Source organism: Vipera berus (genome assembly GCF_964194415.1).
Source record: "Vipera berus genome assembly, chromosome: 5".
In the NCBI taxonomy this organism is placed as follows: domain Eukaryota; kingdom Metazoa; phylum Chordata; class Lepidosauria; order Squamata; family Viperidae; genus Vipera; species Vipera berus.
In genome coordinates, this window is record NC_138207.1 from 93,710,112 (window position 1) to 93,723,816 (window position 13,705).

General features: G+C 38.1%; 1 protein-coding gene across 4 annotated transcripts in view; it reads right to left on the minus strand.

Annotated features, from left to right (window-relative positions):
* Window positions 1-12,569, minus strand: part of MYOZ1 (myozenin 1) — a 40,384-nt gene extending 27,815 nt beyond the window's left edge. For 2 of the 4 annotated variants that reach the window (XM_081328900.1, XM_081328901.1), the window contains exons 1-2: window positions 12,390-12,568; window positions 5,228-5,302 (exon numbers count right to left, since the gene is read on the minus strand). Coding sequence is in view for 1 of the 4 variants with exons in the window: in XM_081328899.1 (XP_081185025.1) it covers window positions 427-502 (76 nt within the window). In the remaining 3 variants the exon portion in view is untranslated. Of the gene's footprint in view, window positions 1-426; window positions 520-5,227; window positions 5,303-12,389 lie in introns of all 4 variants that reach the window. The other 2 variants (XM_081328899.1, XM_081328902.1) reach the window with 2 other exon arrangements.
* Window positions 12,570-13,705: the final 1,136 nt, after the last annotated feature.

The following is a 13,705-nucleotide window of genomic DNA, read 5'->3' on the forward strand; positions in this document are numbered from 1 at the left end:
TAGTATGATTGAAAATCATGGACATCTACAATATTTCCTCTGTGTCCTCAACCAAATATAGTTTTACTGACTCCTTAGCTTTCTATAGAGCTGAATGAACTAAAACAATTGACTTAATGACATAAAAACAGGTGTTGAATGACCTCGATATTTTTACATTCATGAGAAATACCTGTTTTTTCCTTTGGATTTCAACCTCTGTGGTTGTAATTTGTTTCCAAATGTGTTGCTCTTTGGCTATCACCATAATTTTATCATAATTTCCTTCTCCATCTCTTTGTCTTATCAAAAACTGTAGTTCTACATATTATGTTGAAGTGATTCCTCTGTGTGGGAGAATAACCTCTATGTTTTTTGTAAATAATTCTCTAGATACTAGGGAAGAATTATTGGAAAAGGAATTTGTGTTCATGGGATATCTCTTACCTTCTTGGGTTAATTCTAAAATGAGTTTAGTAGGTTTTCTCTTCTTTTTGGGAGCTGGGGTTCCTGCAAGAGGCATGCTGTTCGAGGGGTTTTCTGTGTGAGAATGGAATAGTGGAATGAATCTGATTCTTGTAAGATGCATATGCAGAACTAATGATGTTTCATGATGGAGCAATTTTAAATTCCACATATCTATATAAAAGGTGACAGTCACCTTTATGTCCCCAAACAAAAGGACATAAAAGTGCATACAGAACCCTTCTGCATTTTCCCAGGCAAACCCATCACCAAAATTGCCCAACATACCAAAGAGCTAGTTGCAAAATCATTTTTCCCTGATGAGACCCAGTTTGGAATATTGTATCCAATACTGAGCATTCAAATTAAATAAGATAATGACAAATTGGAGCAGCTTCAGAAAAGGTCCAGCATGATGAGTGGTCTTTAAAACCAATTCTTCATCCTGCCACATGAAAGGGAAAGTTTTCTTTCAATTGAGATTTTTAAATACAGACTGGATTGATGTTCTGACAGTAAGCAAGCTGTTAGAGTAGATGATCTCAAATGTCCTTTCCAGGATTACGATTGTAGATGATCTAAAAGCAATGTACTTATTCCAAGATCTTTACAGGCTGGCAGAATTAACTAGTTCCAAATCTAACATTGGCATTGTGTAAATCAGCTCCTGAATAACAGAATAGCAGAGTTGGAAAGAAATCTTGGTTTGAATAAGACTTTGGACTGAATCAGTTTGGAATTTGATAAAGTTCGCCCTGTCTTTATTACTGTCATTTCAAATTAAGGTTCAATTGGATACTCTCACATTAGTCTACATGGCAGATTGTTTCCTGTAACCTTAATTATGTAATTACTTGCCATTAATTGAAAATAAATCTGCAAATTTATTTTATCTCTTTTATCTATTATTGTATTATTGTAATGAAGTTATACTGTGACATTATTGTATCAATGTTTATATTTCTGCAAGTTAGCCTGTTATAATAAATATGTATCCTTAATTGATTTATCATATTCCGTTAATCAAAATTTTCTATAGAGCTATAGCAATGTTTTTTATCGCACTGTGATACACAAAATAATAACCATGAAGAGTCTACTGCTCATGCTCAAAGGTCAAAGGTACTCTGATTCTCAGTATAAGTTGCTTTGATATGAATGTGTGAGACTGTTGTTGTATGCATATATTTATTTTGGGCTTCTTAGAGGTGTCATTGGCTATTATAGAGTGAGATTGTTGTATTAGGTAAGACTTTGTCTAACCCAGTATTTTATTTATTTATTTATTTATTTATTTTAATCCCATTTATATCCCGCCCTTCTCCGAAGACTCAGGGCGGCTTACAATCTAAGCACAAATCAAATGTGCTTAGCAATAGCCTTCATTCTATGTATATGCCTGCTTATTAGGGCTTTCGCGCCCCCCAAGCGGCATTATTACAAAGTCAGCTTATTGCCTCCAACAATCTGGGTCCTCATTTTACCTACCTCGGAAGGATGGAAGGCTGAGTCAACCTTGAGCCTGGTGGGATGCGAACCTGCACTAATTGCAGGCAGCTGGTGTTACTTAAGGAGGCATCAGCCCACTGCTCCACCAAGGCTTTTGGTGGAGGTTTTTTATTATAGGGTTTTATTATAAAAATCATAAAAAAACAAATGACTGCTTGATGGTAATTGCTCCTGAGTGAAATAATGGTACACCCTCTGCTGCCTTTACTTTTCAGGGACATTGTTTAGATGCCCAATGCACCTTTTTATCTGAGGCAACACTTTCTAAAAGGGTTGTTTGTTAGAAGAAAAAGTGCAATGTATCATCACAATCATTTAGAGTGGAAGGGATAGGAAGTACTTAATCAAGCTCCCAATTCCAGCTCTTGTATAGTGCTTAGCATAATGAGTTTAGCCCAGTTTTCATAATGAGAACTGTAACGTGGCAAAACAGAATGAGTGAGCCAGAACTGAAAGTCATATTTGCTTCCTGGATTCTAGTTTCCTGTAACATTCTATGACATTGAAGTCTACTAGCAATAGCATTTATATACACTTATATACCATACTTCATGAGTCCTCTCTAAGCAGTTTACAGAGTCAGCATATTGCCCCCAACAATCTGGGTCCTCATTTTACTGACCTCGGAAAGATGGAAGGCTGAGTCAACCCTGAGCCAGTCAAGATCGAACTTCAGGCAGTGGGCAGAATAAAGTGCAGGATTGCACTTTAACTGCTGCACCACCAGGGCTCTTCTACTATTGGTGCTACATGAAAACATAATTTCAAGGCAACCTGACTTGTCGATGGGAAAAGCTATGAGGAACAGTAGTTGTCAGTTAAAGGTAAAGGTAAAGGTTCCCCCGCACATGCGTGCTAGTCGTTTCCGACTCTAGGGGCCGGTGCTCATCTCCGTTTCAAAGCCGAAGAGCCAGCGCTTGTCCGAGGACGTCTCCGTGGTCATGTGGCCGGCATGACTAGACGCCAAAGGCGCACGGAACGCTGTTACCTTCCCACCGTAGTGGTCCCTATTTTTCTACTTGCATTTTGACGTGCTTTCGAACTGCTAGGTTGGCAGAAGCTGGGACGAGTAACAGGCGCTCACTCTGTTACGCGGCACTCGGGATTCGACCCGCCAAACTGCCGACCTTCCGATCAACAAGCTCAGCGTCCTAACCCACTGAGCCACCGCGTCCCTATGGAGTTGTCAGTTACTGTCCCAAAAATATGATATAGTAATTAGGTAATTCAAGTATTGTTAAAGGCATGTGTGGTAGAATTGATAGGTGAGCTAATCACAGTCCAGCCTAGGGTTCAAACACATAAAATTCTACATGTACAATTAACATTTAGTGGTTGTAAAACAGAAAGTCATCATAGATTAGAATTCCAGTTTGTTAGGACATAGAAGGTAGAAAGAAAAGCTGCCACAGCTGCAAAACCTGATCTATTGGAAATAAGACCTTGCTCCTTGTAGGTTTTCAAAGTGGTGTTCCAGGGCAGAAAGAAGACAAACTCCACTGTTTGAACTGTCCTGTCTCATCTACAGATTTAGACTATTAGAGAGGATCTAGCAGGCCATGGGGAGCTCAGGTTTATAAAAATATGTAGGATTCCAGCAGATGGTAGGCATGCCTATCCAATCTCCAAACTGTGAGGAGACAAGTTTGCTCAGATTTCTAATGCAGTCTCTTTCCAGGGATTCTCTCCAGCTTTGTTATTAAGATCAAAATACCTAGAATAAGATGGCCCTGCTTACATCACCATAATGATCTGCTGCAGTGCAGTGGCTGAGAGGTGGGAGCAGGTTAACAGTGTGAAAATGGCTGGCATAATTGGGTAATCAGATCCTGGCCACTTTTTGTGCAATGCTCCTTATGGAGTGAGGCTTTGATGGCTGGGTTGCACCCACCATTATCACACTGTTAATTCTTCCACAGATGACTCTGCTGCAGTGTTAACCTGTCTGAGCTCTACCTTCTCTTTTGTTTGGTTCCCATTAGAACTATGAATTTCTATAGATTCCTAAATGTTCTGCCTGGGATAGAAACAATTCACCTCATTATATTTTGATTTTTTTTATTGCCAGATTTTGTGTGGTGTAGCATTGCAGCTATGTTGCATTGTGTCTCCATATGTCTTACATATATGTATTTGCAAGGCTATGGGTCTTTTGCTGGGGGTGAGGGAGGATCTAAGTTTTCCTGAGACATAGTGGCCAAAACTAAATGTAGACTTATGGTCTTGAATTGGAATACCCTGGTAACAAGTCTAGCTAGATTACTTGGTGGAACTATTGCAGAACATATGTAGCTTTCAGTTCCCTAAACTTTTGATGCTGGAATGGGTGGAAATATTGTGTATTGGTATGGAAATTTGTGTACTTGTGTGGGCATTGTTTTATGCTTTTTATCTTCATTAGTTGTTAGCATGATGTCATTTCCACATGGGGTTTGGCCCTGCTTCCAGAGAGGCGCTGTTTCCAAAGCACTGCCACACCTTCTTATCCCTTATTGGGCTGCCAAAAAATTCAAAATTGGAAAACATCTGTTTTTGCAATTTGAGACACATGAACTCCAGGGAGGTGACGGTGTTCCATTGGTAGGGACTTCTGTCAATGCCTGGCTTCTTCCCTTCTTCCCATCCCTTCCCTTCCCCTCCCTTTTCTTCCCAAGGCCTCTGAAACTCCCTAGTGGCCTCACATGAGATACAAGGGCTGCTTTGGGCTGCCAGGCTAGCTTTCCTTGTCCTCACCCAGAACTAACATGGTGAAGCCATTTGGGAAGAGATGGAGTAGAAGTGGGGAAGGCTGACTGCTTCATCCCTTATCATTGCAGGGAGCCTCTCTCGCAATGGCTGCAGTGAATGTAACCCAGGTCACTGAGAGAAGATTTCAGACATCTTGGGGACTACTATACGGAGAGTCCAGAGATGTCCTCTAAGATGTGTGGCCATATGAATCTTCAAAATAAAAAAATCAATAAAAAATATCAAAGAAGGAATAGGGTCACTGCAGAAAGAAATGGGAAATGGCCATCATCTATACACATCATGGAAAATTAATGAAAACATGGAGGAACAAATTATCCTGTTAACTTCAGTAAGAGAACAGAGGAACTGTTCCAAAGAAAATATAAAAATAAAGCCCTGTGAAAAAAGTAAGGAAAATGTTTAATTGTATTGACTCAAACATTTTTATTACTTGTGATGGTTTCTGGTCTTATAGACTCCATGGGGTTAAGATGAGGTTATAGGATTCCACTGTACAATAACTGAGACAAGTAAGTAAACTTACCTGGAGCTTTTTTGATTCTTTTTCAAGAGTTTGATATCAAGGATGAAGTTACAAGTTTGTTTAGAGGAAATGCACCTGTAGAAAGAATAATAAACATATAATGGTACAGGAAAAGTACCTATGGCATTGGATAGAATTTATTCTGGGTATGTATTTTAGTGTATATAAGAATAAGAATGTGAAGTGTGACATAACGGGAATAATTCAAATATTATTTTAGATTGTATCAAGTGAACTGTGCTTTGTTCTGTTTTGCTCTGGTCAATTCCTACCTTGAATGTTCAGTTCTGGGCACTATGTGCAAAGAAAAAAAACCAGATAGGTGGATGGCGTGAAGAGACAGATATTCAGGGACTGGCAGATATAAAATGAGATTGAGGGAAGTGAGTTTGTTCAGACTCAAGCAGAGAAAATAATAGTGGAGATATGATATGTAGTATATTATATAACACCAGGGCTTTTTTCCTCATAGAACGCTCAGAACGGAGTTCCGGCACCTTTTTTGGATGGAACCTTGTAGGGTAGGCAAGGCGGGTTGTATGACATGTGCGAGTTCTGTCACCTTTTTCTTTTACAAAAAAAGCACTGTATAACACATACTGTAACTCTTCAGATATTTGAAGAAGATAAGCCTTGACCTATTCTCCATCGACTGTCTACTCATGAAATGTTATATGGAATCCCTTAACCCTTTCTTCATTTTCATAATAGGAATGGAGAGGAAGGGAAAAGAGTATTTCAAAATTATGACCAGCATGGAAGAAGCAGTCAAGATGAACTTGATGATAACTGAAGCATGCATGCAGCATTGCCAGCTGACCCACTGGCTTATTGACTTTCCTGCCAATCCTCATGGCTAAAAGGGAATACATTTTGTATTAAAAATCTTTGGCTTTTTTGCTTAATATCTATGTTTGGTCGGTTTTGAGACATCCCATGTGGATTTTTTTATTTAAGGGTCCACAAAGTTCTAAGCTCCTACTAAGTATTCTACCTCATTGGTTTACCCCAAGAACCTTTCTCAGTTGCTCCCTATTTACCAACCTCTTAGCCCAAATTGTGGATGAGTTTTTACCCTGATTAAACATGATATGCTGCCATCAGCACACTTAAGATGAGGAGCCAACAAAGAACATACTTCACTACTGACCTTTTTATTTATCTTGGCATAAAGGTAAAGGTAAAGGTTCCCCCGCACATGTGTGCTAGTCGTTTCCGACTCTAGGGGCCGGTGCTCATCTCCGTTTCAAAGCCAAAGAGCCAGCACTTGTCCGAGGACGTCTCCGTGGTCATGTGGCCGGCATGACTAGACGCCAAAGGCGCACGGAACGCTGTTACCTTCCCACCGTAGTGGTCCCTATTTTTCTACTTGCATTTTTACGTGCTTTCGAACTGCTAGGTTGGCAGAAGCTGGGACGAGTAACAGGCGCTCACTCTGTTACGCGGCACTCGGGATTTAAATTTATAAAAAATTATATTTTTTTAAAAAAATAATTTTATTTAAGTATGGCAGAAGTATAAAAGGCAAAGATTCTGTTCTCTTCCTGCTTGCAGATAATGCAGTAACAACTAGGCCTGTTGCCCAATGTTATGTAATGCCCTATGCACTCCATGCAGTCAAGATTTTTAGACTACCATGGTCTATTATCCTATTTAAATCTTTGAATTTTTATGCAATAGCCAGTATGTTGTTGGTTAACAGCTACTCTTGAGTTTGGCAGTTTTCTGACTGTATTCCTATAGTTTTTAATGATTTGTACTATTCAAGCTGGTGAAGTTTTCTGGGATATCCTTCTACTTAAAGTAGTCCAGATTGACTGCAGTTAATGAATAGGGGGCTTCTCCAGTAGCTAGAAATGTGCTGTTGCTCTCTGGAATGAGAAGATTTCCTGGAAATACCATTCCAGAGCAGAGAATAATAATGTTAAATTATATGAAAGCAGGTTCCAACTGAATGTTAGAAAAAAGTTGGATTTTTACCAAGGAAGAGGTGTGCTCCCTTCTATGTGAGGATTTCAAGCACAGATTGAACATCCATTCATCTTTTGTTGGATTTCTGACCAACAAGCAAGACATTGAGCTTGATGTCCAAAATGGTGGGAGTAGCTTTGTGCAACCAAATCAGGTGTGCCAAGAAAAACAGAAATAAAACTTGCAATTTACAAAATAATTTCTGGAGACTTGTACACAACAAAGAAGGAATATTTATTAGTGAGTTAAAGAAAGACCTTGTAGACTATTAGACTACATGGAACCTGGCATATACAAAGGAAGGATTGTGTAAACAACAAGAAGGAGCTAGACGTGATGACAGCTTTGAGAGCATTTAACCCAGTGTTTTCAAACTTAGCAACTTTAAGATGCTTAGGCTTCAACTCCCAAAATTCTCCCAGCTAGCAATGCTGTCTAGGAAATTCTGGGATATGAAGTCCATACATCTCAAAGTTGCCAAGTGTGAAAAATAATGGTCTAACCAATTAGAAGAATGTTAGGTAGTTTCCAAGAATGGGAGATAAAGAATGAAATACAATACCTACACCCAGTGCTTTTTTTTTGTAAAAGAAAAAGGTGCCGGAACTCATACATGACATACAACCAACCTTGCCTACCCTACAAGGTTCCATCCAAAAAAGGTGCCGGAACTCCGTTCTGAGCGTTCTATGACAAAAAAAGCCCTGCCTACACCTTTTCCATATGATTGAAGCTCCACCCCTGTATCATGTGTCCTAGTGATTGACCTGAAAGTCAGAATAATAGAATAACAGAGTTGGAAGGGACCTTTGAGGTCTTCTAGTCCAACCCCCTGCTCAAGCAGGAAACTCTATACCATTTCAGACAAATAGCTGTCCAATCTCTTCTTTAAAAACCTCCAGTGTTGGAGCAACCACAACTTCTGGAGGCAAGTTGTCCTACTGATTAATTATTCTGTCAGGAAATTTCTCCTTAGTTCTAGGTTGGTTCTCTTCTTGGTTAGTTTCCATCCATTGCTTATTGTCCTACCTTTGGATGTTTTGGAGAATAGGTTGACCCCTTCTTCTTTGTGGCAGCCTCTTAGCTATTGGAATACTGCTATCATAGCATCTCTAGCCCATCTTTTCATTAAACTAGACATACCCAATTCCTGCAACCATTCTTCATATGTTTTGTCTTACAGTCCCCTAATCATCTTTGTTGCTCTTCTCTGCACTCATTCTAGAGAGTCAACATCTTTTTTATATCATGGCAACCAAAACTGATTGCAATGTCCAAGCGTGGTCTTACATTATAAAGTGGTATTAACACTTCACATGATCTTGATTCTATCCCTCTGTTAATGCAGCCTAGAAGTACTGTGCTTTGACTTCCTCTACTGCTCTAAGTGGCTAGTAGGATGAAAATGCTTGTCATGTATGAATCTTCAACAGAAAAGGTTCCTGGAAGTGTTCAGATTCTATTATCAGGGGAGTGACTGCTTAGCTGAGGAGCCAGTTTATTAGTGCTTCAGAATTCCATAATTATTAATTATTATTATTATTAATTTAATTTGTATACCGCCCTTCTCCCGAAGGACTCAGAGCGGTGAACAGGGCAATACATAATAAAAACAGGATACAAAAATTAAAAAGTAATTAAACAGCAATGCCCGTAAATAAATTAATACACATTAAAAGTTAAGACCGATTTATAAAACCCAACCCCATCCCATCAGGCCAGGGAAATAATATAAAATTAATCTGGGTTATCCAGATGATGGGTTTCTGGCAAAAATGGATAGCACTTCACATGGAGGGATAAATATATATTTATTAATATTTATGTTTTAATATAGAGGATAAGGAAAATGAAGACAATTTAGTAAGAACACAGGAAGCAAAATAGAAAAACCATCTCATACACAGGTCTTTTTAATGCATTTTATTTTAAGGGGCTTGGATAGAAAATCATCTGTGGGCTTTGTGTGTTAATTCTGTAGACTTTTGTACTTATACATGAGAAAGGCCATTTAAGCAATTTAATAATAAAAAATAGAAATAAAGTCTATGCTAGACATTTGACATATTCAAAAGGCCTCCTCCACCTAGGCTGCAAAAATCTGATGCATTTGGGTGAATGTACAATATGCATTCAGCAGTGCAATTTTAATACACAAATTTAATGCACAAAATCATAGTTGTTTTATTTTTCAGAAGTGCTTGCTCCCATAGACTCTCAGCCCATAACTACAATCTTAACTTATTTCATAAACTGAACGTCATTAAATTCATGGTTCTTTTATTTATTGTCTGCATATTATGTCTTTTCTCCAGTGGCTCAAGACTGTATCAGATTGGACTATTTTATTTTCCTTAAATTCACTGAGCCAGTTTGGTCTAGTGCAGGGGTCCCTGCGAGACAATATTCCAGGGGGTGCGAAAACTTGGGTTTTCAAAATTATAGTGTATATGCATAATTTGTTGCTGTTATTTCGAACTTTTGTAAGGGGTGCAAGAATATATCAGAAGCATTTTAGGGGTGCAGGGTATAGAAAAGGTTGGGAGCCACTGGTCTAGTAGTTAAGGCGTCAACCCAGGAAAGGGTGAGTTCTAGCACTGCTTTAGGCATAGGAGCTGGCTGGGTGACTTTGAGCCAGTCCCTCTGACTCAGCCCAACTCACTTCACAGGGTTGTTGTTATGGGGAAAATGGAAGGAGGAAGGAGTACTGTCCATGTTTGCTGCCTTTATTATTATAAAATAATAAAGGCAGGGAAATAAATGGAATAACTGAGGAGGCTATCCCAATTTGTTTTATTACTAAGAAGGGATGTTAATGTCTCTCAGTCCAAATTATATTTGAGAAAGTAGGTTTATTTATGTTTTCAAGCAATTACTTTACAATGAAAAATGAGGAAGTCTCTTGTAGCAGTGCTTCCACTAGGTATTGATATTTTCAACCTTTTTATTTCAGTTTTCTCTGCAGTAGGTTTTTCCATAATTATTTCACCAATAACTTTACCATGTATAAAACATAGTACTAACATTTCTTTTGATCTTCATATAATGTATTATTGCTATATATATTTTTAGTTAAAAAACAACAGCCTTTGTTTCTCATCCATAAATAATGACAACTATATATCTCCCTGCTTGTCTTTCTAGTATGATATTATATTGGAATATTAATATTATATTGGAATATGATATTTTAGAAAAAGTTAAGATGGAGATCCCATCTTTTCTTGCTTACCTAACAAACTATATTTAGCATCCAAGCCATCTCTCTGACATTTCTCTATGTCATCAGCACCTACACTTTTAAAGGCATATTGGCTCTGTTCCCTATATCTAGATATATGAAGATAGTTTTACTGGAGATTCAAAAAATACTATGAAATCTTGCAGCATTATAGAAGCAAGCTGAACATTCATTATATTTCTTCCATAATCTCCCCACTCTATTATCCATTGTCTTTTCTTGGCTCAGCATACAGTATTTTATCTATAGGATGATAGTTAAAACAAATCATAAATATAGATATATCTTTTCACTAGACAGAAGTTATTAATATAATAAATGAAGAGATACAATTTGTTGAACATTTATATCTTTAATATAGTCTTGAGGTGAATCTTTCAAAGATAGGATGTTTCCTTCTCAAAAAAAAGATTGTAAGCAGTAAAAATAATTTTTTTTTCATGGACAGATTATTTACATCAAAATGTTAAATATTAGCATGGAAAAATTGAATGACAAAATCCTTAGAAATAACAATATCCATATTTTCTATGAATTCAACTGCCTTGGAACAGAGGAAACAGGTAGCTTTTTTCTGTACCCTGGAAGAATTGTTCATGCTTGAAAAAAGGAATTCAACAAATCAATTTTATTTGTCTTGATTTGCTATCCCAAATTAATTCTGAAACTGTGGGTGTGTTTAAAAATGAAACAAGCATTGAACTGAAATTTGAGTTGTAGTGAAATAAAGAGGACATCCCTGACCAATGGTATAATTATAGATTTCAGACATCCATGGAGCTGATTCCTCCTTCTATTTAAAGTAGAAGGAAAAACTGGCTAGCTGGACTTCTAAATTCTGTTGGTTCTGCCATCTCTTCTCCAGGATCCAACTAGAATTGCAGGCATAAACAGAGAGGATTTATAATGTGTACCCATTTCAAATAATGAAAGGCTATTATTTCATCTGCCCATTTGGGCAGAAGACTGTATTTCTCTCTCATGCTCTCTTTCTCCACATAATAATTCCTGATTTACACTCCTCTATTCTGGTCAGGGTATTCGGCTCTGCTCAAAGTCAATCTATTTTAATAGTATTTTTTAATTTTTTTAGGTGAAGTGTGAAGGCTGACCTTTGCTATGGACACTTTAGTCAATGGATAAGAGGTCTATGTCCTTCAACAAAATGACTTCTGGGTGGGGTTTAATTACTAATTTAGATCAGTTTTCTATTAGAAATGTTGAATCTGTGTCATCTTTTTGGCAAATGCCAACCTGTCTCATGCAGTTACAAAATTGGGGCAGCAGTAGAGAGAATAAAGCTGGGAAGTTTTATTTTTGCATTGACAAGACAGCAGTCATTCTAGCTTATCACGTGGGGAATGGTAGGGAATTTCTGCTCTATTAGTGAAATCAGTTTACAAGCAGGACAGCCTGGGATAAGGAAATACTGAAATACATCCAAGAAGAAGATCCAATCTCTTTTGACATTCACCAAGGCCAAGAAAATGACAGGAAAAGCTGGGCAGCCATCCAAAATGCTCCAGACAGCTAATTCAGAATGCTAAAGCTTCTAAGGACAGTCAGTGAAAATGTTGAATGGATTGCTTCAACCATAAAGGGATTTCAGTGGATTCTTACAGCATTCAGGAATTCTAAGTGAATATTTTTCCTGTGGCCCATTTTTCTAATGGAAGAAAAGGCTCCTGCTGGATTTGGTTGACAAAGATCACTCCAAAGTAAGCCAACATTTAGTGTTCAGAGAGAGGAAAGAGGATTTCAATAGAAGTCAGTCGACACAAGTGCTTCTGTTGGCACCTTTGCCTTTTATCACAATGCTTTTCTTGATAACCCTCTATCACAACAGTCAACTGCTAGCAAATAATGCGAGATAATGCTGATTTTAGACATTTTGTTCTTTTATCTCCCTTTCTAGTTATCTTTACTGGCTTATAACCACAGAGAACTCACCTTAGGCACACATCCACAGGCTGCTCGACGGAGCCTCCGGTAGCAAGAGCAGGGATTGGTGTCTCTGGGCTCCCTTGTTGAAGGATTCTGCAGGAGGCTTGGTAACCGGTGACCCTCCTGGGCCTGTACACCCTGCTCCTGGTCTGCACAGCACAAAGTGCTGATGGGGAGTGCTTTGCATTTGACTCTTGGAGATTTTGCTCACACAGGCATCCTGGAGTTATTAATAGTTAATGGGAACTCAGAGTCCAAGGATCTCAGATAGCATCAGCAGGGGCAAAGCTGGGAAGGGGGAAAGGACATTTTAGCATCCCTCAATAAGCAACTCCAGGACCAGGTCCAAACATCCCTCTCTTCCCGCAGACAGCATTGTTTACACTTGTATAAATATGATGTGTACTCCATATGGTTCCAGTAAATCACATAAATCCATTGATGATGGCATGGGAAGCAGAACTCCAGAGCTTCATACTATGCAGGTTAATGGCTCCATGTCAGATGGTTATCTGTTGCTTTTTTCCCCTATTCTTCAGTCTTAGAAAGAAAGCATGTTATTTTCAAATTTGCAGGTTTATCAACACAAGAATTAAATAAAATATTATTTAAGTGTAAAAGCCGTTTATAAACTGCCTATGTAGAAAGGATCTCTGATGTGAAGGAAACTATGGAAGGAACTTTTCCTGAAAAAATGAAAGGTTGAGATGGGGGAAAAAATTGACAGAAGGAGGTATTTTTAAAAACCCACAGAATAATAAATATGAAAAGACCAGGCAGTGAGGAAAGGTCACACAGTGGCTACATAGAAAATATTTTATGTTGAGAACTTTTACAAGCCCAGCTTGAATAAATGCTTGAGCAAGAAACTCAAGGAAATGGCCTTGGGCCTGACAATTCAAAACTTCAATGTGAAGAGTTTAATGGTCTATCAATAGCGTAAAACAATCTGGTACTTTAAAAGCTTATATTAGAGAAATCAAGGGCATAACATGAGGCTGGAGAATGTAAAACTAGCTAGAGAAATTTCCTAGAAGTCATTTCCAAGTTTCGTTCTGCACTTTGAAAATATCTATCACATTCTCTATTTATCTATACTGCAATCAAACCCTATTCATAAATTTAATGAAATCAGAGTTGTCAGATGTCAAAATGGAAACCTTTGAATTGTAACACCAAGTGGTGCACTGAGGCTGTAGGTCGTTCCTTGGGTTAAGATATGTCTTTAATGATTCTTAAGACAACTACATCCACCTTGCCAGCCCTTTTGACATAGGTTCTGGACTAGACTCTAACCTCAGCTAGGATTGTACCTGAGCAAT